Genomic DNA, 23,320 nt, shown 5'->3' on the forward strand with positions numbered 1-23,320 from the left:
TTTCGAGGAACGAAAACGAAATAATTTCGTTCTCATATACTTAGGGCTATAACGGTTTGAAAAATTTACCGATATCCGAGCCTTGCAAATCTAAAAGAAATCTGAAGTGTCGCTGACGTGCCGCTCCTATAACTCAAGCACTGACGCAGTTATGAGCTAGACCTGTAGCTATAACTCACCGGTTTCACCTGCTGGAAGACGTTAGTGCTCGGATCCTGCTTGAGAATACGCGCACGAACGTCACTCACTACTCGCTCGTGAATCCCTTGTGGATTAAACCCGCCGGCGGGTACACTGAAAGTCCGGTCGCCAAACAGATAGAATTTCGTACAATGACCCCAAGCGACCCTGCGGTCGCCCGTCGCACAGTGAGTGCGCTAGCGCGACAGCAATATAATTACACACGAGCGAGAAGGATGGGTAGCTTGGGGTCATTGTACGAAATCCTATCTGCTCGGCGACCGGATTTTACTCGGGGAGATGAACAGGCCTGTTCTGACTCCTGATATAGAAGAGAACTCACCGGTTTCCCCTGCTGGAAGACGTAAGTGCTGGGATCTTTCTTGGTCTTGCCCTTCAGCTTGATGTGGTGAATCACATCCTGCTTCAGGAGACGGCGGAGGACCGTCTCTGATACAGTGTCTGGACGGAAGGCGTCCACGCCTGACGGGATAAACGTAATAGACTAAGAGCTAGTGAACGCTAGACCTACGTCATTTTATAAAAGCTGAAAGTTTGTTAGCGTATGCTCCCAATATAGGATATAATGTTGGTGAATTATGAAGTTTGGGTCATCGTGCCTTTGGGAGCTACCCTAAAAAAAACTGTCTGGCAAGGAGTTGGAACTGTCAAAACTGTTTGGCTGTTGGGGAAAATACTTCTAATTATTGCCCAAATATTATTACATAAAAATCAGATTTTATGGTATAACGTAAGTCTAACTTTTACGGTGGCTTTTTCTGTATATTCAAAAGACTGTAATTCTACTAACGTTAAACCATTAAATGTGATTTTTATGTATAATATTTGGACAATAATTTGAAGTATTTTCCCCAACAGCCAGACAGTTTTGACAGTTTTTTTAGGGTAGCTCCCAAAGCCACCATGACCCAAACTTCATAATTCACCAACATTATATCCTATATTGGGAGCATACGGTGACAAACTTTCAGCTTTTTTAAAATGACGTAAGTCTGGCGTTCACTAGCTCTTAGTCTATAATGTGTATTTGACTCTAGTCAATGAGTACTACCGTTTTAGCTCTCAACAGTTGGTACCAAGTAGAATGTAGTGGATTTGCACTCACTAGAATGGCGCCACTACAGAGTGGGGTCAATTCAATCGCCAGTGGTGCCAACAGTTAAGTATAAAAACCATAGCCCTCGTTTATAAGCTGAGCTGTATAACTATTGTAACATCTACCTTATTGTATTACCTTGTCTCGGTGAATAAATGATCTTTTAATCTTTAATCTTTTAATCTTTATATCCGAGCTGTCAAAACGCAACTCTCACATTCATTATTATGTAAGGACAATAAATTTTGATATCTTGAAAAAATAGTTTGTCTCTGGTGAGATGCAACTTTGAATTGAATAGTTTAGTTTAGAACTAGATAGTGATGGTTTTTAATTTAGTTTATCAACGTTGCACTGTTAAGTCAGATTGTTTAATATCCGAGACTAGAAGAAGAAAAATAAAAATAAAAAAAAGAAATAGAACAAGAAAAAGAAAAAGAAAAGACAAAAGAAAACAAAAAAGAAAAGAAAAAAAGAAAAGAAAAAGAAAATAATAAATAAATCACTCACTAGTGCTCAAAAACTGGAAGGTGGCAAGCGTGAGTTGCGGCGATATGTGTATGCGCTGGTTCTCGTGCCGTTCCGCGAACGCAGTGAAGTCTTGCAGTTTGTTCTGAGGGCGGTTGCGGCGGCGCTTGGTGCGGTTGTCCACTGTTGGGAATAATAGTAATTAAAATTAGACATAGACGGGGCAGCAAGGCATATTAAATTTCGTTGCGGGTCCAATGACAGTTCAACTTTCCCCCGGAACTGAACGGATTTTGTTGAAACCCTACAGTATTATCTACACTAATATTATAAAGAGGAAAACTTTGTTTGTTTGTTTGTTTGGTTGTAATGAATAAGCTCAAAAACTACTGGACCGTTTTTAAAAATTCTTTCACCATTCGAAAGCTACATTATCCACGAGTAACATAGGCTAAATTTTATTTTGGAAAAAAATAGGGTTCCGTAAAATATGTAGATAATGTATTGTAGTCGACGCGCGCGAAGCTGCGGGCGGAAAGCTAGTTTTTTATATCCTAGATTAACATATAGGCTATAATTTATGACGATATGTGCCCTACTAATTTCAATAAACAAGTTAGGCATGGGTAAAAAGCGCCATCTATCGTCATTGGTTAAAATCTACAGCGCTGGACGTTTGTCCAGACTGTTTTTGACGTTCGTAAATATTCATGCGGGGGAAACCGTGAAACGCCAGCTATCAACATGAATCTAACAACAGATTTTACGAACTAAGGGGGTAAAACGAGGTCCACACGTACAAAGTCGTGGCGGCCGCTAGTATTGTAGTAAATAAAAGTGCCACAAAGGAAGAAAATTATATCATCCATCAATCATCGCTCATTAGTTGTAAGCTCTCCTGTAAAATGTATTTTTTTTTTAATTTAACCGCCTCTGTGGTCTAGTGGTAAGACCACCTGCTTCAGACGCAGAGGTCCCGGGTTCGATTCCCAGTGAGCAGATTTTTCTGTTCGGTTTGGTTGGTGGTCTGTCGCCATAACAACAATGTTAACAGCATTGTTGTGTTCCGGCAGTTAGAGGTAAGATAGCCAGTTCCTCCGTGGTTGAGGATTCCGGATGAAGCTCGCTTCCACCTTCGGCCTGATCATCACTTACCATCAGGTGAGATACAGGCCAAGAGCTTCCTCGTTGTGGATAAAAAAATAAACAAATAAATACTCACAAAACACATCAGTCTCATCGACTATCTCGGCTTGAATCATTTCCTCGATGACGTCCTCCAAAGTCACCAGCCCGATGGTCTCGTAGAACGGGTCGCCCTCGCCCTCGTTGTTGATGCGATGGACGAACGCCATGTGGCCTTTGTGACCTGTGGATAGATAAATCAAATGGTTTATTTATGCAACTAGGTGTGGCGACATCTATCACGCCACACCACAGACTAAGTGGCAGACATCACTCAACAGATGGCGCTGTTACATACAATGACTGGCACACGCTACCGCGCCTACAATCCTGCATCGCGGTATCAGAGTTTTGTACACAAGTATACATAGAAAAACCAAGATGACCAAGGTCCCCGAGCAAAACACCCGCTCGGAAGGAAGCATAACATCTAAGCTTCCTTATTGTGGTGATTCATCAAATCCCACATTAGTGACCCCGTACAGGTCTCAACCCTATCACTGCTTAGGGACAGTAATATGGTGAGTAAAGGTAATCTCGAGTTTCTAGGCTGACCCTGGGTATCCTAGGTCTGGTGTCTTAGGAGACCACAGATGTCTAATGCACCCCCCGCCGAGTGACTAAGCCTTAGACGTAGCCCAACCCAGAGTCGAAGACATCTAAAATGACCTCAAGTGTTTAATGTTACCCCAAGTGTCTATTGTGACCCTGAGTGTCTAAAGTGACCCCGAGTGTCTACAGTGACCCCGAGTGTCTAAAGTAACCCCGCGTGTCTACAGTGACCCCGAGTGTCTACAGTGACCCCGAGTGTCTACAGTGACCCCGAGTGTCTACAGTGACCCCAAGTGTCTAATGTTACCCCGTCTCGCGTCTAAAGTGACCCCACCGAATTTTTTAAGCGACTTGGTAGTGTCTAAAATGATCTCAAGGTTTCTTTAAGAGTCGGAAGGATTCCAGCAGCGACACTTAACATCTTTGAACTGTCTCCAAGTATCTAAGGTGTCCCACTGCGTGTAAACTGTCCTGCAAGCAGTCACTCACCATCCTTGAACTGGCGGAACATGACATCAAGCGTGACATCTTCAAAGACGAAGTTGCACGGGTTCTGGTAGTACTGGCAGAGCGTCCGCAGCGGCGTGTTGTCGTCGGGGTCCACGAACGCTAAGTCCTTGATGAAGAGCACTGTGTGTCTAATGCGATCCCGAGTGTCTACAGTGACCCCGAGTGTCTAAAGTGACCCCGCGTGTCTACAGTGACCCCGAGTGTCTACAGTGACCCCGAGTGTCTACAGTGACCCCGAGTGTCTACAGTGACCCCGAGTGTCTACAGTGACCCCGAGTGTCTACAGTGACCCCGAGTGTCTACAGTGACTCTGAGTGTCTACAGTGACCCCGAGTGTCTACAGTGACCCCGAGTGTCTACAGTGACCCCGAGTGTCTACAGTGACCCCGAGTGTCTACAGTGACCCCGAGTGTCTACAGTGTGTCTACAGTGACCCCGAGTGTCTACAGTGACCCCGAGTGTCTACAGTGACTCCGAGTGTCTACAGTGACCCCGAGTGTCTACAGTGACCCCGAGTGTCTACAGTGACCCCGCGTGTCTAAGGTGTCTTGCGCGTGTTTATTTTGATCACCTACCGTCCTTGAACTGGCGGAACATGACATCAAGCGTGACATCTTCAAATACGAAGTTGCACGGGTTCTGGTAGTACTGGCAGAGCGTCCGCAGCGGCGTGTTGTCGTCGGGGTCCACGAACGCCAGGTCCTTGATGAAGAGCACTGTGTGTCTAAGGCGATCCCGAGTGTCTAGTGACCCCGAGTGTCTACAGTGACCCCGAGTGTCTACAGTGACCCCGAGTGTCTACAGTGACCCCGAGTGTCTACAGTGACCCCGAGTGTCTACAGTGACCCCGCGTGTCTACAGTGACCCCGAGTGTCTACAGTGACCCCGAGTGTCTACAGTGACCCCGAGTGTCTACAGTGACCCCGAGTGTCTACAGTACCCCGAGTGTCTACAGTGACCCCGAGTGTCTACAGTGACCCCGAGTGTCTACAGTGACCCCGCGTGTCTACAGTGACCCCGAGTGTCTACAGTGACCCCGAGTGTCTACAGTGACCCCGAGTGTCTACAGTGACCCCGAGTGTCTACAGTACCCCGAGTGTCTACAGTGACCCCGAGTGTCTACAGTGACCCCGAGTGTCTACAGTGACCCCGAGTGTCTACAGTACCCCGAGTGTCTACAGTGACCCCGAGTGTCTAAAGTGACCCCGTCTCGCGTCTAAAGTGACCCCGCCGATTTTCTTAAGCGACTTGAAGGGTCTCAAATGATCTCAAGACTTCTCCAAGAGTCAGAAGGATTCCAGCAGCGACACTTAACATCTTTGAATTGTCTCCAAGTATCTAAGGTGTTCCCAAGTGACTAAAATGTCCCCTAGTGTGTAAGCTGTCCTGTAAGTGGCCACTTACCGTCCTTAAACTGGCGGAACATGACATCCAGCGTGACATCTTCAAAGACGAAGTTGCACGGGTTCTGGTAGTACTGGCAGAGCGTCCGCAGCGGCGTGTTGTCGTCGGGGTCCACGAACGCTAAGTCCTTGATGAAGAGCACTGTGTGTCTAAGGCGATCCCGAGTGTCTACAGTGACCCCGAGTGTCTACAGGGACCCCGAGTGTCTACAGTGACCCCGAGTGTCTACAGTGACCCCGAGTGTCTACACTGACCCCGAGTGTCTACAGTGACCCCGCGTGTCTACAGTGATACCAAGTGTCTAATGTGACCCTGTCTAGCGTCTAAAGTGATCCCAAGTGTCTAATGTGACCCCGTCTCGCGTCTAAAGTGACCCCGCCGAGTTTCTTTCCGAGCGACTTGGAAGTGTCTCAAATGATCTCAAGACTTCTCCAAGAGTCAGAAGGATTCTAGCAGCGACACTTAACATCTTTGAACCGTCTCCAAGTACCTAAGGTGTCCCACAGCGCGTAAACTGTCCTGTAAGTGGACACTCACCATCCTTAAACTGGCGGAACATGACATCGAGCGTGACATCCTCGAAGACGAAGTTGCACGGGTTCTGATAGTACTGGCAGAGCGTCCGCAGCGGCGTGTTGTCGTCGGGGTCCACGAACGCCAGGTCCTTGATGAAGAGCACTGTGTGTCTAAGGCGATCCCGAGTGTCTAAAGTGACCCCGAGTGTCTACAGTGACCCCGAGTGTCTACAGTGACCCCGAGTGTCTACAGTGACCCCGAGTGTCTACAGTGACCCCGAGTGTCTACCGTGACCCCGCGTGTCTAAGGTGTCTTGCGCGTGTTTAATTTGATCACCTACCGTCCTTGAACTGGCGGAACATGACATCGAGCGTGACATCCTCGAAGACGAAGTTGCACGGGTTCTGGTAGTACTGGCAGAGCGTCCGCAGCGGCGTGTTGTCGTCAGGGTCCACGAACGCCAGGTCCTTGATGAAGAGCACTGTGTGTCTAAGGCGATCCCGAGTGTCTACAATGACCCCGAGTGTCTACAGTGACCCCGCGTGTCTACAGTGACCCCGAGTGTCTACAGTGACCCCGAGTGTCTACAGTGACCCCGTGTGTCCACAGTGACCCCGAGTGTCTACAGTGACCCCGAGTGTCTACAGTGACCCCGAGTGTCTACAGTGACCCCGAGTGTCTAAAGTGACCCCGAGTGTCTACAGTGACCCCGAGTGTCTACAGTGACCCCGAGTGTCTAAAGTGACCCCAAGTGTCTAATGTGACCCCGTCTCGCGTCTAAAGTGACCCCACCGAATTTTTTAAGCGACTTGGAAATGTCTAAAATGATCTCAAGACTTCTCCAAGAGTCGGAAGGATTCCAGCAGCGACACTTAACATCTTTGAACCGTCTCCAAGTACCTAAGGTGTCCAACAGCGTGCAAACTGTCCTGTAAGTGGACGCTCACCATCCTTAAACTGGCGGAACATGACATCGAGCGTGACATCTTCAAAGACGAAGTTGCACGGGTTCTGGTAGTACTGGCAGAGCGTCCGCAGCGGCGTGTTGTCGTCGGGGTCCACGAAGGCCAGGTCCTTGATGAAGAGCACCGTGTGTCTAAGGCGATCCCGAGTGTCTACAGTGAGCCCGAGTGTCTACAGTGACCCCGCGTGTCTACAGTGACCCCGAGTGTCTACAGTGACCCCGAGTGTCTACAGTGACCCCGAGTGTCTACAGTGACCCCGAGTGTCTAAAGTGACCCCGAGTGTCTACAGTGACCCCGAGTGTCTACAGTGACCCCGAGTGTCTAAAGTGACCCCAAGTGTCTAATGTGACCCCGTCTCGCGTCTAAAGTGACCCCACCGAATTTTTTAAGCGACTTGGAAATGTCTAAAATGATCTCAAGACTTCTCCAAGAGTCAGAAGGATTCTAGCAGCGATACTTAACATCTTTGAATTGTCTCCAAGTACCTAAGGTGTCCAACAGCGTGCAAACTGTCCTGTAAGTGGACACTCACCATCCTTAAACTGGCGGAACATGACATCGAGCGTGACATCCTCGAAGACGAAGTTGCACGGGTTCTGGTAGTACTGGCAGAGCGTCCGCAGCGGCGTGTTGTCGTCAGGGTCCACGAACGCTAAGTCCTTGATGAAGAGAACTGTCACGATGTTGCCGCGGCTTCCCTCGTATACCGGGATGCGGGAGTAGCCTGGGGACAAAGTTGATAGAATAGAATAGACGAACGTTTTGATGTCACGTGAAAATAGATGGTAAAACACAAACATTACAGTATGGTCAGAAGAAAATATTTTTTCTTTAAGTAGACCTTTGAATACTATTTTAACAGGTGCAGAAACACCGTAAGAAACTCAGTAACTTGGTCTATTCACACAACAGAATCGAAATGTATGCCAAATGAAAGTTTAAACTATAGGTATACTAGCTTTTAAGCGGCTTCACCCGCGTGAAATTTAGTTTGTCACAGATCGTCATAAAATATAGCCTAGATATGTTATTCTGGGTTATAAACAATAATACTGTAAAATTTCATTGAAATCCGTTCAGTAGTTTTTGCGTGAAAGGGTAACAAACATCCATACATCCAAACTTTCGCATTTATAATATTAGTAAGAAGTAAAATGGGGTAGGTAAGTCTATAGTATATTATAGACTATAGTAAAAAAAAATATTTTTTGGGTCTATATTTTTGATGCAAAATATCGCTATTATAGCCTGACCAGGAACATAAAAACCCTGGCATAGAGGCGCGTCAATTGCATTTGATAGTGCAACACTGAGTACAGTCGTACCTGTGTTAAATTAATAGGCTAACTTTATGTATCAGGATTCAGGATTACGGGCTAATTTGATATTTTCATGAATTAACGAAAAAATATTATTATAGGTAGCCTGGTTTAAATAAATTAAATGAAAACATCAATCGAGCTAGTAGGATTTATTTTATTATTCATCAATAATCAAATTCAGAACTTGAATATTCAACTGCAATGTTTGCTCATGAACGCTTCAAACTCGGTACTTCTTTCCCAATTCCATAAAATTCAACACTTAGAAAGTGACAATTTTTTTAAAATAGGTAGTTGAAACAAACCACAGCTAATTTTCATAGTGGACTGTACTATACGATAAATATGTCAGTCAATTTGACAACCTTTGTCGGAAACATTATTCAATGAAAATATTGTCCGAACCCTTAGTATTTCTCTTCGACAAATACTTTAACACATTGTGAACCACTTTTCTTTCACGACTATAAAAATATTTTAGCAATTTATTTCATAAAACCAATTGCGCACATTTAAAATAAAGTTTGTTTACACTTTGACAGCAATAGACTGACATGCAAGGTGACATGTCAATGAAGTTTTCAGTTACTGTTGCCATTAAAAGAAATTAGTACCATTAGTTTTCCGCAACATGGCGAGGGTTTTTATGTTCCTGGTCAGGCTATACAAACGATATAACCTTTAGGTCGATGTACAGTCTAACGTGGTTTATTTTTAGGTACTATATCGTGTGACTTCATAGCGATGTCATAAAGTAATACAATTAAGTGGCCCAGTTAATTTGCAGCGTTGTTCCCATTACACTGATACCAAAATATAACGATAACCTAAGGGGTGTTGTATTAAATGTGTGTAGTTTTCGAGCCAAGTTCTCCATGTTTATTTTTATAATCGGAATCGTTCGCTTTATGCTCCTGACTTTAGCAATACAATATCGAAAAAAAAAAATGTCAAGTCTTGTTCATTTCTGTAGCAAAAAGTCACCAATTAAAACTATATAAAATGAAAGTGTTAAAAATGCTGATTGCGTCGTTTGTAAATATCGGCTGTAAATTTTTTTTTTATAATAAAATGGATCCACTAACGATAAACTTGTTAACTTTGTTGTTGATAACTTGTTATTCTGATTCATTTCGTTGCGGGTCCAATGACAGTTTAACTTTCCCCGGGACAAACTTGACCTTCACAGGTTGGGCTTTTATTGGCGGTCAAACTGTAGATCCTGGCTACACAGGAGTTGCAGCGGTGGGAATAGTACCGTTACGATAAACTTAATATTGCACCCATGCATCACCGTTGCCCAAACACTACTCCCAAATCCGTCATTTACGCCATTTTATACACAACTTGGCTCATTTTTTACAGTGACACCATGACAGGTACATATGGCTCGCTTACCGGAGGGTGGGCCCTCCGCAAAAGGTCAAATCGGAGGGTGACCTTCGAACTGAATACATAAACATTTTTGTATACCTTTTGTTTATAATGCGACTGGCTGCTGTCTTAACTCATAAAACTCATTTTATTTTTGCAAGTAGGGTTTTTTAGTTTACAATTACATGTTACAGAAGGATCTACAATTCCAACTCAAGCCAATAGCAGAGTCTCGCCGCTTATACTAAAGTAAACTGACACGGCGAACTCAGTACCGCCTGTTTATTCAATCCGTGTGCTCTAATTTATCAGAAAATTAAATTAATGTAGGATTCTAATGATGAAAGATTTTTTTTTAAATTGGTCCAGTAGTTTCGGAGCTTATTCAATACAAACAACCAATCTAATATTTCCTCTTTATAATATTAGTGAAGATCAGTGGGAACTGGGAATATTAGGCAACATGTTTTTTTTTAGTTAAATGTCCAAGTAGCTCAGATAGTGATTGATGCCCGGCAAGCGAAAGGTCGTGGGTTCGATTTCCACCTAAATCAATTCTATTTTTTCAACTTTTTTAAAATTTTTGCTAAAACTCTAAACAAAAAAGTGTCTGCGAGCGTTATTAGTATATTTCAACCATGAATGTCTCCAGTGACGACGTAATATCTGGAGGGTGTCCAAAAGGCGCGGCTTTAAATAAACGACGCCATGTTAAGAATACGATGCTATAACGGTTATGAAACTCGGTAGTTCAGTATTGGTAGTCGGAGCGTTGGTCTAGCGCTTAAATGAGTCAGTGCTTAAGTATGGGAGCGGCATGGAGGGGTGACATTGAGATATTAACAGAGCATAAAAATCTGAAGACTCGATGACGTTTGAACATTACAAAAAATACAAAATACAAAATATTTTATTTCATTACAAAAGTACATTAAATAACATACAGGGTTTGGAGTTTCCTTTTAAGCATACAGTTGCTTGTGTTAGGAAACACCGCTCTTGTGTTCTAATCTCTATTGTACCGCGTGTCAGTGTGTGTGTGTGTGTGTGTGTGTGTGTGTGTGTGTGTGTGTGTGTGTGTGTGTGTGTGTGTGTGTGTGTGTGTGTGTGTGTGTGTGTTGTGCGTGCGTGCGTGCGTGCGTGTGTGTGTGTGTGTGTGTGTGTGTGTGAATACTATGTATAAGGTTTGACTAGGTTTTCGATATCGTCATAGTTTTTGGTCTTAAGCCACTCTGTGATTCTGTTTTTACACTCATGGATAGTCAACGGATAAATATTTGATATACATTGAATATACATTGAACTCTCAAAAACATCTTCACGTGCAAAAATCTCTTGAACTACTGGATCGATGTTGAAACTCTGTCTTCCAACACTAGAAAGCTACAATGTATTCCTGAGTGACATAAAGGCTATATATTTTTGTGACAAAAGTTAGAAATACTAGATATTGCCTGCGGTTTTATTTACCTTAAATTCAGGAATATCCTTGTTTCTGCCTACAAACTTAGGATTCCCGTTTCAACCCTTTTAGGGGGGTAAATTTTGGAAATGTTTACTACATTCATCCCATCATAAGGGAATAAAAATCTCGTAAAGCTTGCCCTGGGATTTTTTTGGTATTTTCATTCCCTAAGGGGTTGAAAATTCGACCCTCTAAGAGGATGAAAATCCTGTAAAACTTTCATAAGGCTAATAAAAGACTCACCAGACTTAACAATCTCCGACATTGTCTCAAAATCGAGCACAGAGCTTATGGGCAGCATGAAGACATCCTCCAGCTTCGTCATGACGTCAGCAACGGACTTCTTGCGGAGCTCTAGGGCTCTGGAGATGATGTTGACTTGACTTCGGAATTATTCGAGAAATTCGGGAGTATGTAATTTGCTTTCTCCCTACAAACTTTAGACTCCAGTTTCATCCCTTTTAGGGGGGAGAATTTCGGAAATTTTTACTACATTTATACCCCTAAGGGGATGAAAATCCCACCCCCTAAGGGGATGAAAATCTCATCCTTTAAGGGGATAAAAATCCCGTAAAGCTTGCATAAGACTAATAGAAGACTCACCAGACTTAACAATCTCTGACATAGTCTCAAAATCGAGCACAGAGCTTATGGGCAGCATGAACACGTCTTCCAGCTTCGTCATGACGTCAGCAACGGACTTCTTGCGGAGCTCCATAGCTCCGCATATAAAAAAATACTAGCTATTCAATGCGGTTCTACTCGCCTTAAATTCGGGAATATCCTTGTTTCTCCATAAAAACACTGCGATCCCGTTTCATCCCTTTTAGGGGGTAAATTTTGGAAATGTTTACTACATTCATCCCCTAAAGGGATGAAAATCCCATCCGCTAGGGGGATGAAAATCCCGTAAAGCTTTCATAAGACTAATAAAAGACTCACCAGACTTAACAATCTCCGACATTGTCTCAAAATCGAGCACAGAGCTTATGGGCAGCATGAACACGTCTTCCAACTTCGTCATGACGTCAGCAACGGACTTCTTGCGGAGCTCCAGGGCTCCGGAAATGATGTTGACTTCATCTTTGTCCAGATCGTTGACGTCGGTGGTGACCTGCGAACCGATGAACTGGAGGATTAATTAAATACCTGTGTCTTCTCGGGTACTTTTCATAGATTAGGAGTCCACACGGACCGCAGGATTTACTTATAAATAAGTTACAAATAAAATAAGTGAGTGTAGGGCAGCGGAGATGTTTGTTGTTGATGATTGAAAGGCCGTGTTTCACTAATTAAGTTTATTGCCAGGTCTGCACAGTTTAAGATAATACAGCACAATCACAAGTGTAATGGCCGGAGTACGAAACGCCCCTGGGCGCGATGGCGCTCAAATACAAACGTCACAAGACCGAACGAATGAAAGTATGAATAGGTGAAAGCAACATTTATCTCTTTGAAACACCTTTTTGTAAACCCTATTTATTGCAAATAAATAATTTGAATTTGAATTTGAATGAATTTTAGTGTTGGAACCCAACAGTGAGTATGATTCCTAGCAAGCGCCTCCGCGCGGCACTTAACGTCGTGGCTAGAGGAACCCCTATGATGGAAATGTACAAGTGAAGTGAGCTAGGAGGAACCTACTAGAACGCACAGTCGCGTTAGTGTAATATTTGCCTAAATATGGAACAAAGTAACTTGCTTGGAGTCAAGTTAGGTCTAGGCTAATGCCGGCTCAAGGACAAATCTGCGAAAACCCGTTATACATATAGAAAAAAACCGGCCAAGTGCGTGTCGGACTCACGCACAAAGGGTTCCGTACCGGGTTGATTTATGAATTTTTTTTTTTTAATTTAAGTTATTTGAAGAAAGATTACGCGGTAATAAGCGGTTTACGGTTTACGAGGCATTAAAAAAAAACTACTTACTAGATCTCGTTCAAAACAATTTTCGTTGGTAGTTTTTATAGTAATGTACATCATATGTTTTTTTTAGATTTTTCATTTTCTTATTTTAGAAGTTAGAGGGGGGGGGGGACCAACTTTTTTCCACTTTGGAAGCGTCTGTCACGCAAACTTTTCGGTTTAGAAAAAAAATATTTTAGAAACCTCGATATCATTTTTGAAGACCTATCCATAGATACCCCACACGTATGTGTTTGATGAAAAAAAAATTTTTGAGTTTCAGTTCTAAGTATGGGGTGCTCCCAATATTTATTATTATTTTTTTATTTTTGCATCAAAATCTTAATGCGGTTCACAGAATACATCTACTTACCAAGTTTCAACAGTATAGCTCTTATAGTTTCGGAAAAAAATGGCTGTGACATACGGACGGACAGACGGACGGACGGACAGACAGACATGACGAATCTATAAGGGTTCCGTTTTTTGCCATTTGGCTACGGAACCCTAAAAATGGCACAGTTGAAAGGCTAATTTAGAAATATACCGCCTCTGATGTAATAAATATCTGTATTATTCAAGAAAATATAATGGAGTCCGTCCGTATGTCACAGCCATTTTTTTCCGAAACTATAAGAGCTATACTGTTGAAACTTGGTAAGTAGATGTATTCTGTGAACCGCATTAAGATTTTGATGCAAAAATAAAAAAATAATAATAAATATTGGGAGCACCCCATACTTAGAACTGAAACTCAAAAATTTTTTTTTCATCAAACACATACGTGTGGGGTATCTATGGATAGGTCTTCAAAAATGATATCGAGGTTTCTAAAATATTTTTTTTCTAAACCGAAAAGTTTGCGTGACAGACGCTTCCAAAGTGGAAAAAAGTTGGTCCCCCCCCCCCCCTCTAACTACTAAAATAAGAAAATGAAAAATCTAAAAAAAACATATGATGTACATTACTATAAAAACTACCAACGAAAATTGTTTTGAACGAGATCTAGTAAGTAGGTTTTTTTTTAATGCCTCGTAAACAGTAAGGTTTAGCACTAACCTTCACAAGTTCCTTCAGCCGCTCCCTGTTGTACACGCTGCCTATCTCCTCGCCTAGGAAGTAGTCCAGGAGCTTGCTCACCGGGAACGCGAGTGGTGCTGTGAGCGCCATGACTGCCTGTTAATTAATTTATTAATTAATAAGGCTAGATGACAAATATGCATTTGTTTTGGTATTTTATAAATTGAACTATGATGATTATGGTCAAAGAATTACTTCGGTATAGATCGGTTCATCCACAAAGACGCGCCCCACCATTCTTCCGCTAATGTTTGAGTGTTATCGGTACACGCTAAATTATCCATAAGTGCACACGCACACTACAATAATGCCGCTCGGATTCCTCCGACCAAAAATTGGTGAGGCGCGTCTTCGTGGATGAAACGATCTATAGCATAAAAAAAAACTGACGGAGTACACAATTTCACTTTGACATGTACATCGCTCATGGAATTTGTTCGGTAGCTATATGTAGTGTGTACTAAAAATACTTAGTTTTTCTTTGCAGTTCTCACCTTAGTAATCATGATGCTTTTAGCGCCCACCATCAAACCATGTCTTGAGCATATCGCCTGGGGCGTAATCTCGCCCAACAAAACGATTGCCAGCGTCGAAAAAATCACAGCGAACAGCCCAGACGTGAGCTCATCCAGCAAAATGGTAAACGTGGAATTCACTGCGACATTCCCCAGTAAAATGCTGCACAGCAAGTAGTTCCCGTGGTCCCTCACTGGCATGATCGCTCTGGCGTACTTCCTTTCTTGTTCAGTGCCAGTATTTGATATGATCTTCAACTCTGTTCTATCCAAAGACATGAGCCCTAGATTCAGGCCAGAGAACAACGCCGAAAACATCAGGCAGACCAGGATTAAAGTAAGAGAAACCCATAAGGGTAGAAGAGTTTTGTGGGTGGCCAGAATCTTCCAGTTTTCAGAGCCCATGTGGATGTATTTCGCGTCGTCTTTGGATATGTCAGTCACTCCTGAGTCGAGGTTCTTGATGCAAAGGTATAAGTGGGAACCAGTGACGGGAGATGGCGCTGTGATCTCGAATAGTGCGGACTTCTTCGTGACGGAGTCTTCTTTGGCCTGGAAAAAAAAGGTGTTAAGTGGGAAGAAAGTGGAAATTTTGTTGTTTTTATGTGGTTTGGGAATGGGAAATGATTTATAAAGTACATCTTCATCGATTTAGTAGTGAAAAGGTGCCACACAAACAAGACAGATTTAATTTCACATTTAGGCTAGGCGCAGACCACCGACTTTTAGTTGGCCGATAGTTTAGTTGGATAGTTAATCAGTATGGGCATCTATGGAAGTGCACACATTACACCATTTCGATATCATACAAATTAAAATCGGGCTCAACTCTCGGCCCTTCTAGAGATGAAACGGATATCCGGTAACTATCCGGTAGGCCGGATATCCGGCCTTAATTTACTATTCGGCCGGATACCGGATAGTAACTCACTATCCGGCCGGATACCGGATATTAAAAAACTACGACAATTTCCTATAATAAAATGAAATACATTAATCTTTGAGGTAAATATCAATAAAATGGCATAATAATAATGACGGCTTTTATTTAAAGTCCAAAAAGTTGCAAAAAAGCCATTTAAGGCCTTTAAAAAAACTGATTTCTTTTTCTGGGCTATTCACTCTAATGACGAATACATAAATAGTAAATATCTGTTAATGTCGAAATGTTACCAATTAAAATAGGCGATCTTTTTTTCACTGATGGTAATGATGCTGTGATGATGCAGTTCAGTCAGATTACGCAGCAAGTAAAATAATTTAATTTTCGCTATTAAATCACACACTCACGAACACGATGGCAACCGAAATCGCCCGAATTGATCTGCCCCCTAGACAAGTGGCAAAATCTGATATTCTATTTGGACGGATTCGATTTTCGACTTGTCTAGTCTACTCGACCCACTGATCGCGTTCGAAGCACCTGTACGGCTAGCACGAAAAACTTTCGAGTTCAAATCGATTGCGTAGGTACTCGAATCGCCATCAAAAGATTTAGTAAGAAAACTACAACAGCGCCCTTGTGAACGTGTCGTAAAGTGAACTTAGTATGAGATGTGGTTGCACGAAACTTATTTTGAGAATCAAAATTGTCACATTATCGTTTAATTCGAAGATTGAGTATCGAATTTTATCGAGTATGCAAACGATTCGAAGACGAAAGTTGTTCATGCTAGAGGTACTGCTGTGCGGCGCTAAACTCGTCACGACATGCAATGAGACAATGGGCCAACTATCCGGCCACCGGATATCCGGCTATCCGGCCTAGCAGCTCGCCGGATATCCGGTATCCGGTATCCGGCCAAACAACTATCCGTTTCATCTCTAGTAAAAAGTCGGTGGTCTGCGCCTAGGTTTATGAATAACGGGTTTTGATTGACAATATCATAAACTGTAAAACATCTGGACCGCAAAGAAAGAGGGTCGGTTAAAAAATCTTCAATGCTATCTTGAAAAGTACCCGACCTGGTTTTATGGAATAAAGACTCAATTAATTCAAGCTTTTATCCCTACATAACATTTTAAATGCGAAAGTAAGTCTGTCTGTCACGCTGTCATGTCTAAACCAATGAACCGATTTTGATGGGCATAGCGATAGTTTGAGTCGGAAAAGGACATAGGATCATTTTTATCCCGGTTTTTTAAACAGAGACGCGCGCGATAATGTTTTTCTGTGACAGACAAAATTTCACGCGAGTGATGCCGCGGGCAAAAGCTAGTTTTTAATCTATCTATACTAATATTATAAATGCGATAGTAACTCTGTCTATCTGTCGGTCTGTCTGTCTGTCTGTCTGTCTTGCTTTCACGCCTAAACCACTGAACCGATTTTGATGGGCATAGAGATAGTTTCAGTCGGGAAAGGACATAGGATAGTTTTTATCCCGGTTTTTGAAACAGGTTTTTCTGTGACAGAAAATTTCACGCGGGCGAAGTCGCGGGCAAAAACTAGTTTTTAATAAATGAAAAAATATTAAAAATGCGTAGTTTTTCCACAATGTTTTGTGTTATAAAACTAAATTAAATCCAGGATACATAAATCAAACTTCAATATTGATAAAATTATGGTCCAGGTCATACTTTAGGCACGGAACCCTTCAAACCAATCGGTTAGAGTTCTGTAAGCATGTACCACTTGATTGGAACATCCGCGCGCTCTAATTTAATGGCATTGGGCTAATGAGTGCGAATTGCGTGGTGAAGGTGTAGTGCGCCTATAGAGTTCGGCAATTTTGATGGAAAAGTTGACTACAGGTATAGCGCTTAAGAAATAAAGAGCTCTAATTTCATGGCATTGGGCTAATGAGTGAGAATTGCGTGGTGAAGGTGTAGTGCGCCTATAGAGTTCGGCAATTTTGATGGAAAAGTTGACTACAGGTATAGCGCTTAAGAAATAAAGAGCTCTAATTTCATGGCATTGGGCTAATGAGTGAGAATTGCGTGGTGAAGGTGTAGTGCGCCTATAGAGTTCGGCAATTTTGATGGAAAAGTTGACTACAGGTATAGCGCTTAAGAAATAAAGAGCTCTAATTTCATGGCATTGGGCTAATGAGTGCGAATTGCGTGGTGAAGGTGTAGTGCGCCTATAGAGTTCGGCAATTTTGATGGAAAAGTTGACTACAGGTATAGCGCTTAAGAAATAAAGAGCTCTAATTTGATTGCATTGGGCTAATGAGTGAGAATTGCGATGTGAAGGTGTAGCAGGGCCTATAGAGTTCGGCAATTTTTCTTAGTGCTAAGAGTAGTTTAATAATGTAATAGCTTAAATTATAGGCACTGGTCTTTAGTCATATTCTTCTTTACCATATAACTATTAACTGTTTGTACATGTCTGTATGTTGTATTAAATAAATAAAAAAAAACTGACTAAAGCCCGGTCTGTGAGCACGTAGAATTTTGTCCAATGACCCCAAGCTACCCATCCTTATCGCTCGCGCGTAATTATATTGCTGTCGCGACTGTGCGACGGGCGCCCGCAGTGAGTGTGCGAGCGTGACAGCATCATAATTAAGCGCGAGCGATAAGGATGGGAAGCTTCGGGTCATTGGACAAAATTCTACGTGCTCGCAGGCCAGATTATACAGGCTTAGCGCTTAACTGGTTAATTCACACGTTAATGGATTTCTGAGACACTTTTTTAGGCCCGGTCTGATTTCCTGGTTTCCTGAATAATGACATCTGATTGGTTATACAAAACACTTTTCCGCTCCACCTTGGTGGAAGTCAGCTTTAAGCTGAGTTGCACCATGTTACTTTAACCATAAACGGTGGTTTTTGTATGGAGTTTGACAAACTTTTGATGTTTGTTAAAGAAAGATGGTACAACCCAGATTTAATCTTTTATAACAACTTACTGTTAGCCTTCTGTTGCTCAACACATTGGTTTTGCAAAGAAACATTTTACGAGTAGCCTTTGTCAATGTGTTTTTTGGAAAGAAAAAATTTACGAGTAACAAGTGAACTTTAAAATATGCCAAAGTCCATTGGCGCGGACTTACATTTAGCGTTGCTGCTATAATAACAACGGGGTTAATAACGAAGCACAAACGTCTATATTTAAAACAATAATAATTGCCTCTACATATATTCGGCTTTGCCCATATAAATGAAAAAAGAAAAAAACCTATAGGTCTAGCGCTTACCTGAGTCAGTGCCTGAGGTATGGGAGCGGCACGGGAGGGTGTTTTTTTGACCTTAATGGCCTAATTCACGTATTTTGACAGTCAAGATCTCGCTGACGCTGACGTTCAGAAGTCGTCCCATTGAAAAACTGTTCTAAATCCGTATTCACAAGGGTCATTTTGATAGAACGATTACTCGCAGATCAAGCGCCGCAAGTGGAACTGGATTAGCCACACTCTCCGAAGGGACCCCGATCACATCCCTAAGCAGGCTCTGGATTGGAATCCCCAAGGAAAACGCAAACGTGGTCGACCCAGGCAAACTTGGCGGCGCACTGTAGCGGACGAGGCGAAGAAGATCGGCAAGACCTGGAGCGAGATCAAGCGAGAAACTCAAGACCGAACGAGATGGAGGACTGTTGTGGACACCCTCTGCCCCATCTAGGGGACATAGGACCATAAGTCAAGTAAGTCACATGAAGCTACAGATAAAAATGGAGGCCACACTCCGAATACCTACTTGAAGCACAAACTAAGTATCACTATCTCGCTCTCTGTGGGCAGACTCGCTCTTTCTAAATAAACAAAAAATATAAAATTGCTCAAATTCAATGAAACCAATGTAAAATCTTTATTTCTTGACATAGGTATCATTAAAAATGATAAGTGTAATTACTGGTAAAACGTTTTAGGAAGAAATTACTGTAAAAAATGTTTACAATGATCCAATGTCGGAAATCACGAAATAAACACTTACGCGTGGAATCTTATGTCACTTCCAGGACACCACGTACTACCGCAACCACGCACTACAAAATTTTGCACCAATTCTTGTGATAAAACAATGATTATTTCCTGTAAACAATCTCAAACGAAATTAACTGCTTAATAAACAAAATAGTAAACAACCGCCATGATGGGCTGGATTGGGCCGATGTTGCCACATGGTACCGATTACCCAGGAATTGGGATTGTAATTCCCTGATTCGCCAACACATTAAGCCTAAATGGCCGACAATTTTGTGATTTTTTATTTAACTAGGAAATCTTAGTTTCAAATATTAATTATTTATTTGTTTAACTTCTGATTTGGTTAGTGAATTGGCTATTTCGAAGAATTTACAAGGAGATTTAAATCAGAAGATAGCAATACTACAGTTCACACTAAAAAGAGAGGTAGGGCCGCAGAGAGCGAGATAGATATAAGTAGGTATTTGACTCAAGTTTTTGTTCCAACTCTGCCCTCCATTTTTATCTTTAGCTTCATGGTAAGTCATTACTCGATAGGATCGCATTCTTCGATTTGTTGTCGTTGAAGTTTTGTTACGTGATTAAGGCTACTGATTTCCTTTAGATTTGTATGCTCTGTCACGTCATATGTCAATGTCACTCCTCCCGAGCCGCTCCCATATCCAGGTAATCTTTTACGCTATACCTTTTAAAGATATTTTAGTTGAAACTAACTAAACTTTCTTTACGAGATCGAATCAGAAATGAGGAGATCCGTAAACGAAAGTCGCTGACATAGCCCGACGGATTAGCAAGCTGAAGTGGCAATGGGCAGGGCACACAGCACGCAGAACAGACGGCCGATGAGGCAGCAAGGTTCTGGAGTGGAGGCCACGGTCGTCAACCCAAAAGGTGGACCGACGACATGATAAAGGTAGCAGGAAGGCGCTGGATGCAGGCCGCTACCAACCGTGCGATGTGGAAGTCATTGGGGGAGGCCTATGTTCAGCAGTGGACGTCCTGTGGCTGATATGATGATGATGATGAACTAAACTCACCATATACTCCCCGGGTAGTATAAACTTGCAAGGCTGGCCGTATTCTTGCGGGTAGTTCGTAAATGCTATAACCGTCTTGGGTGTCAGTCCATCACCGAAGATTCTGTAAGAAAGATCACGTTAAAAATGTTAAATAATGCCACTAATTTTAATAACTTTCCTAACAACATAAATCTCATTTCTGTTGCAAAATAAATCTTATCACAGATAGCAGGTCTCCCACTCGGTGGACCGATGATCTAATTAGGTTGCGGGAAGCACCTGGATACGGACAGCGCAAGGACCGGTCTTAGTGGAAATGGAAATCCTTGAGGTCTTTGTATAAATGAAATGCCTGAAATCATGACTGGGAATCGAATCCGTGTTCTTTAAGGTCTTAGCACAAATCCACAGAGCTTCTAGCCGTCCTAACGAAGAATACCATGAAATAATGATCCTTACAGCATGTTTCGTATAGACACAGAATAATAGGCACTTCCAGGGCAGATATGTACCATCCTAGACTGCATCCCACTTAACATCAGGTGCAATTGTGGTCAAATACCTGCCTTGTTATCCATAAAAAAATGTACTTCGGTATGTAACATGTAAGCGCTTTGGGTTTTCTGTAAGCTTATTATGTTGCTCATAAAATAAATAAATATAAATAAAAAATAGACGGCAGTACCATTTACGACATTTTTCGTTAGAATGGCAACATGATGGTAACAAACTTGACTTTCACTGGTTGGTTTTATTGGCGTCAAGCAGTAGATCCTGGCTACACAGGAGTTGGAGCGGTGGGAACGAGAGGTGGGAATAGTCCCGTAATAGAAGCAGGTATAAAACTATTTCAACTCACCTAAGTGTAACTCCAGTATCAGCCAATACACTTGGTACCCCATCCTCCACGATCTTCGGCTCTTTAGCAGAATCCTCAACCCTGATCCCATCTACACTCACAAACTGATTTACAGCTCTTACACTCGAAAATTCTCCATCACCAGACACTTGTCTTTCTGTTCTGCTCTTAGAATCGTCTAGCGTTGTCCCTTTCTGTTCTACTTCTTTTTTATCTCCCGTCTCCCTTTTCGTCCGCTCCGATTTGATCTTCTCTATTTCTTCAATCAAATCTTCAATGGTTGTCTCCGTACTCTCTTCTAAACCTTCCAATTCATCAGGATACATTTCTTCTATAACATCATCATCATTAACTTCGTCGGTATCGCGCTTATCCCTATCATAGTCCTCAGTGTCCGCTTGTATTTCGTTGAAGTCGACGTTTTTTATGTCGTTTACGTTATTCAAAGGTACGTATTGGTTGTTAATAAAGAGTTCGATGTCGTTGCTCTCCTCTCTAGTAGGTCGGTTGACGGTCGGCAGTTGGTTCACGTCGACGTCATGGGACAGGTCCGCCCATTGCGTATCTGCTTCAAGATTTGCCTTCTGTGTTGAGGTTTGGCTGTGGACAAAATGAATGGGGTTAGAAACAGTTTTTTTCGATTCAGTGCCTTATGGATAACAAAACAGTATAGTGCCTCCGCTGTCTACGTTATGTATTGCCACTATAAACTAATATAAGGGGAAATGGATCATACAAAAGACGTGTTTTGTCTGGTTTTGTTTGAAGAAAATATTAGTATACTAAAGGGGTGGCCAACTTTATTAGGCATAAGACTTACTGTTTACTAACGAAACCCTGGGCGATCTAACACTTACATACTTCATATTACTATGAAACAGATTTTCATATTACTATTATACAGTGAAATGGCTGGCAGTATGTACTTGACAGACATTTAGATTTTCAGAAGATTATGTTTAGTCTATCCACATTACAATAAAAAATGTTATGTTCGGACGACGGCATTCAATGTAAACACTGCCACCTTAATGTAGTTGCAATAGGAGCTATTTTCCAACAAAAATGTACAGTCTTATGTGCTATAGACAGCACTAAAGAACTACGCGTTTTTATTTGTTTGTGTTATTCTTTTCTATTAAAGTTTCATTTTTATTGATATGACGCACTGCTTTAAAAGTTTAGATCTTAGAGCCACAACACACGTAATGGTACTTTTAGCCTAGGCGCAGACCACCGACTTTTAGTCGGCCGATAGTTGGACCCGATTCTAATTTGTATTGTTAATTATGAAAAATCTAAAACGTTAAAATAACGGTATCGTTGTGGCCAATGAGATGCTGTCATAGTGACATTGACAATACGTCAATGTCACACGAGAATCAAACGTCAGAAGAATAGAGGGACGCGCGGAGGCGACTCCGCGCGCTTTTGTGCTAAGTGATGAATTGTATCTAAAATAATGCAATATACTGTGAAAGTTAAGTATCCAGTGTTTTATTTATGAGAATAGATCTACCGGCCTCTAATAGTATGAAGAATCGGCCGATACCAAATCGGTATAATGTGGGCACTTTCATACATGTCCATACTGATATTACTGATAACAGCCAGACCCAAATATCGGCCAACTAAAAGTCGGTGGTCTGCGCCTAGGCCTTAGATTAATAAAACCTAGATGGATAGTCTTCATACAAACGCTTCGTCAAGAGTGAGGCAAAAATCTTATGTCATTAGTGTCAATTTTGTTGGGGAGTGTAAACAGTGAAGGCGATTTTCCCGAAAGTAGGGAAATTTTTAATACGTTTTTAATTATTTTATAATTAACAAAAACAAAACGCATCATGTACTTACTTATTTATTGAATTCAAAGAACCTACCTAATTACAATAAGATAAATCGACTTAAAAGTCTCGATTTCATAAAAAAGGAAGTGTATTTGTAGGGCGAACAATTGGGAAATAAATTTTCTTGTTACTGGTATCATTCCCGTATTTAATTTTTGAAAGCCAAA

The 23,320-nt window shown here is 42.0% G+C and overlaps 1 protein-coding gene across 1 annotated transcript in view; it reads right to left on the reverse strand.

The window, feature by feature from the left end:
• The window catches only part of LOC135086154 (unextended protein-like), a 48,361-nt gene that overhangs the window by 14,675 nt on the left and 10,366 nt on the right, over nucleotides 1-23,320 (reverse strand). The window contains exons 2-10 of the mRNA XM_063980959.1: nucleotides 21,307-21,906; nucleotides 20,466-20,568; nucleotides 14,537-15,109; nucleotides 14,022-14,138; nucleotides 12,001-12,172; nucleotides 7,430-7,621; nucleotides 2,988-3,134; nucleotides 1,808-1,948; nucleotides 524-663 (exon numbers count right to left, since the gene is read on the reverse strand). Of these exons, the coding sequence (XP_063837029.1) occupies nucleotides 524-663; nucleotides 1,808-1,948; nucleotides 2,988-3,134; nucleotides 7,430-7,621; nucleotides 12,001-12,172; nucleotides 14,022-14,138; nucleotides 14,537-15,109; nucleotides 20,466-20,568; nucleotides 21,307-21,906 (2,185 nt within the window). The remainder of the gene's footprint in view (nucleotides 1-523; nucleotides 664-1,807; nucleotides 1,949-2,987; nucleotides 3,135-7,429; nucleotides 7,622-12,000; nucleotides 12,173-14,021; nucleotides 14,139-14,536; nucleotides 15,110-20,465; nucleotides 20,569-21,306; nucleotides 21,907-23,320) is intronic.

This window comes from Ostrinia nubilalis, chromosome 30 (genome assembly GCF_963855985.1).
Source record: "Ostrinia nubilalis chromosome 30, ilOstNubi1.1, whole genome shotgun sequence".
Lineage (NCBI taxonomy): Eukaryota > Metazoa > Arthropoda > Insecta > Lepidoptera > Crambidae > Ostrinia > Ostrinia nubilalis.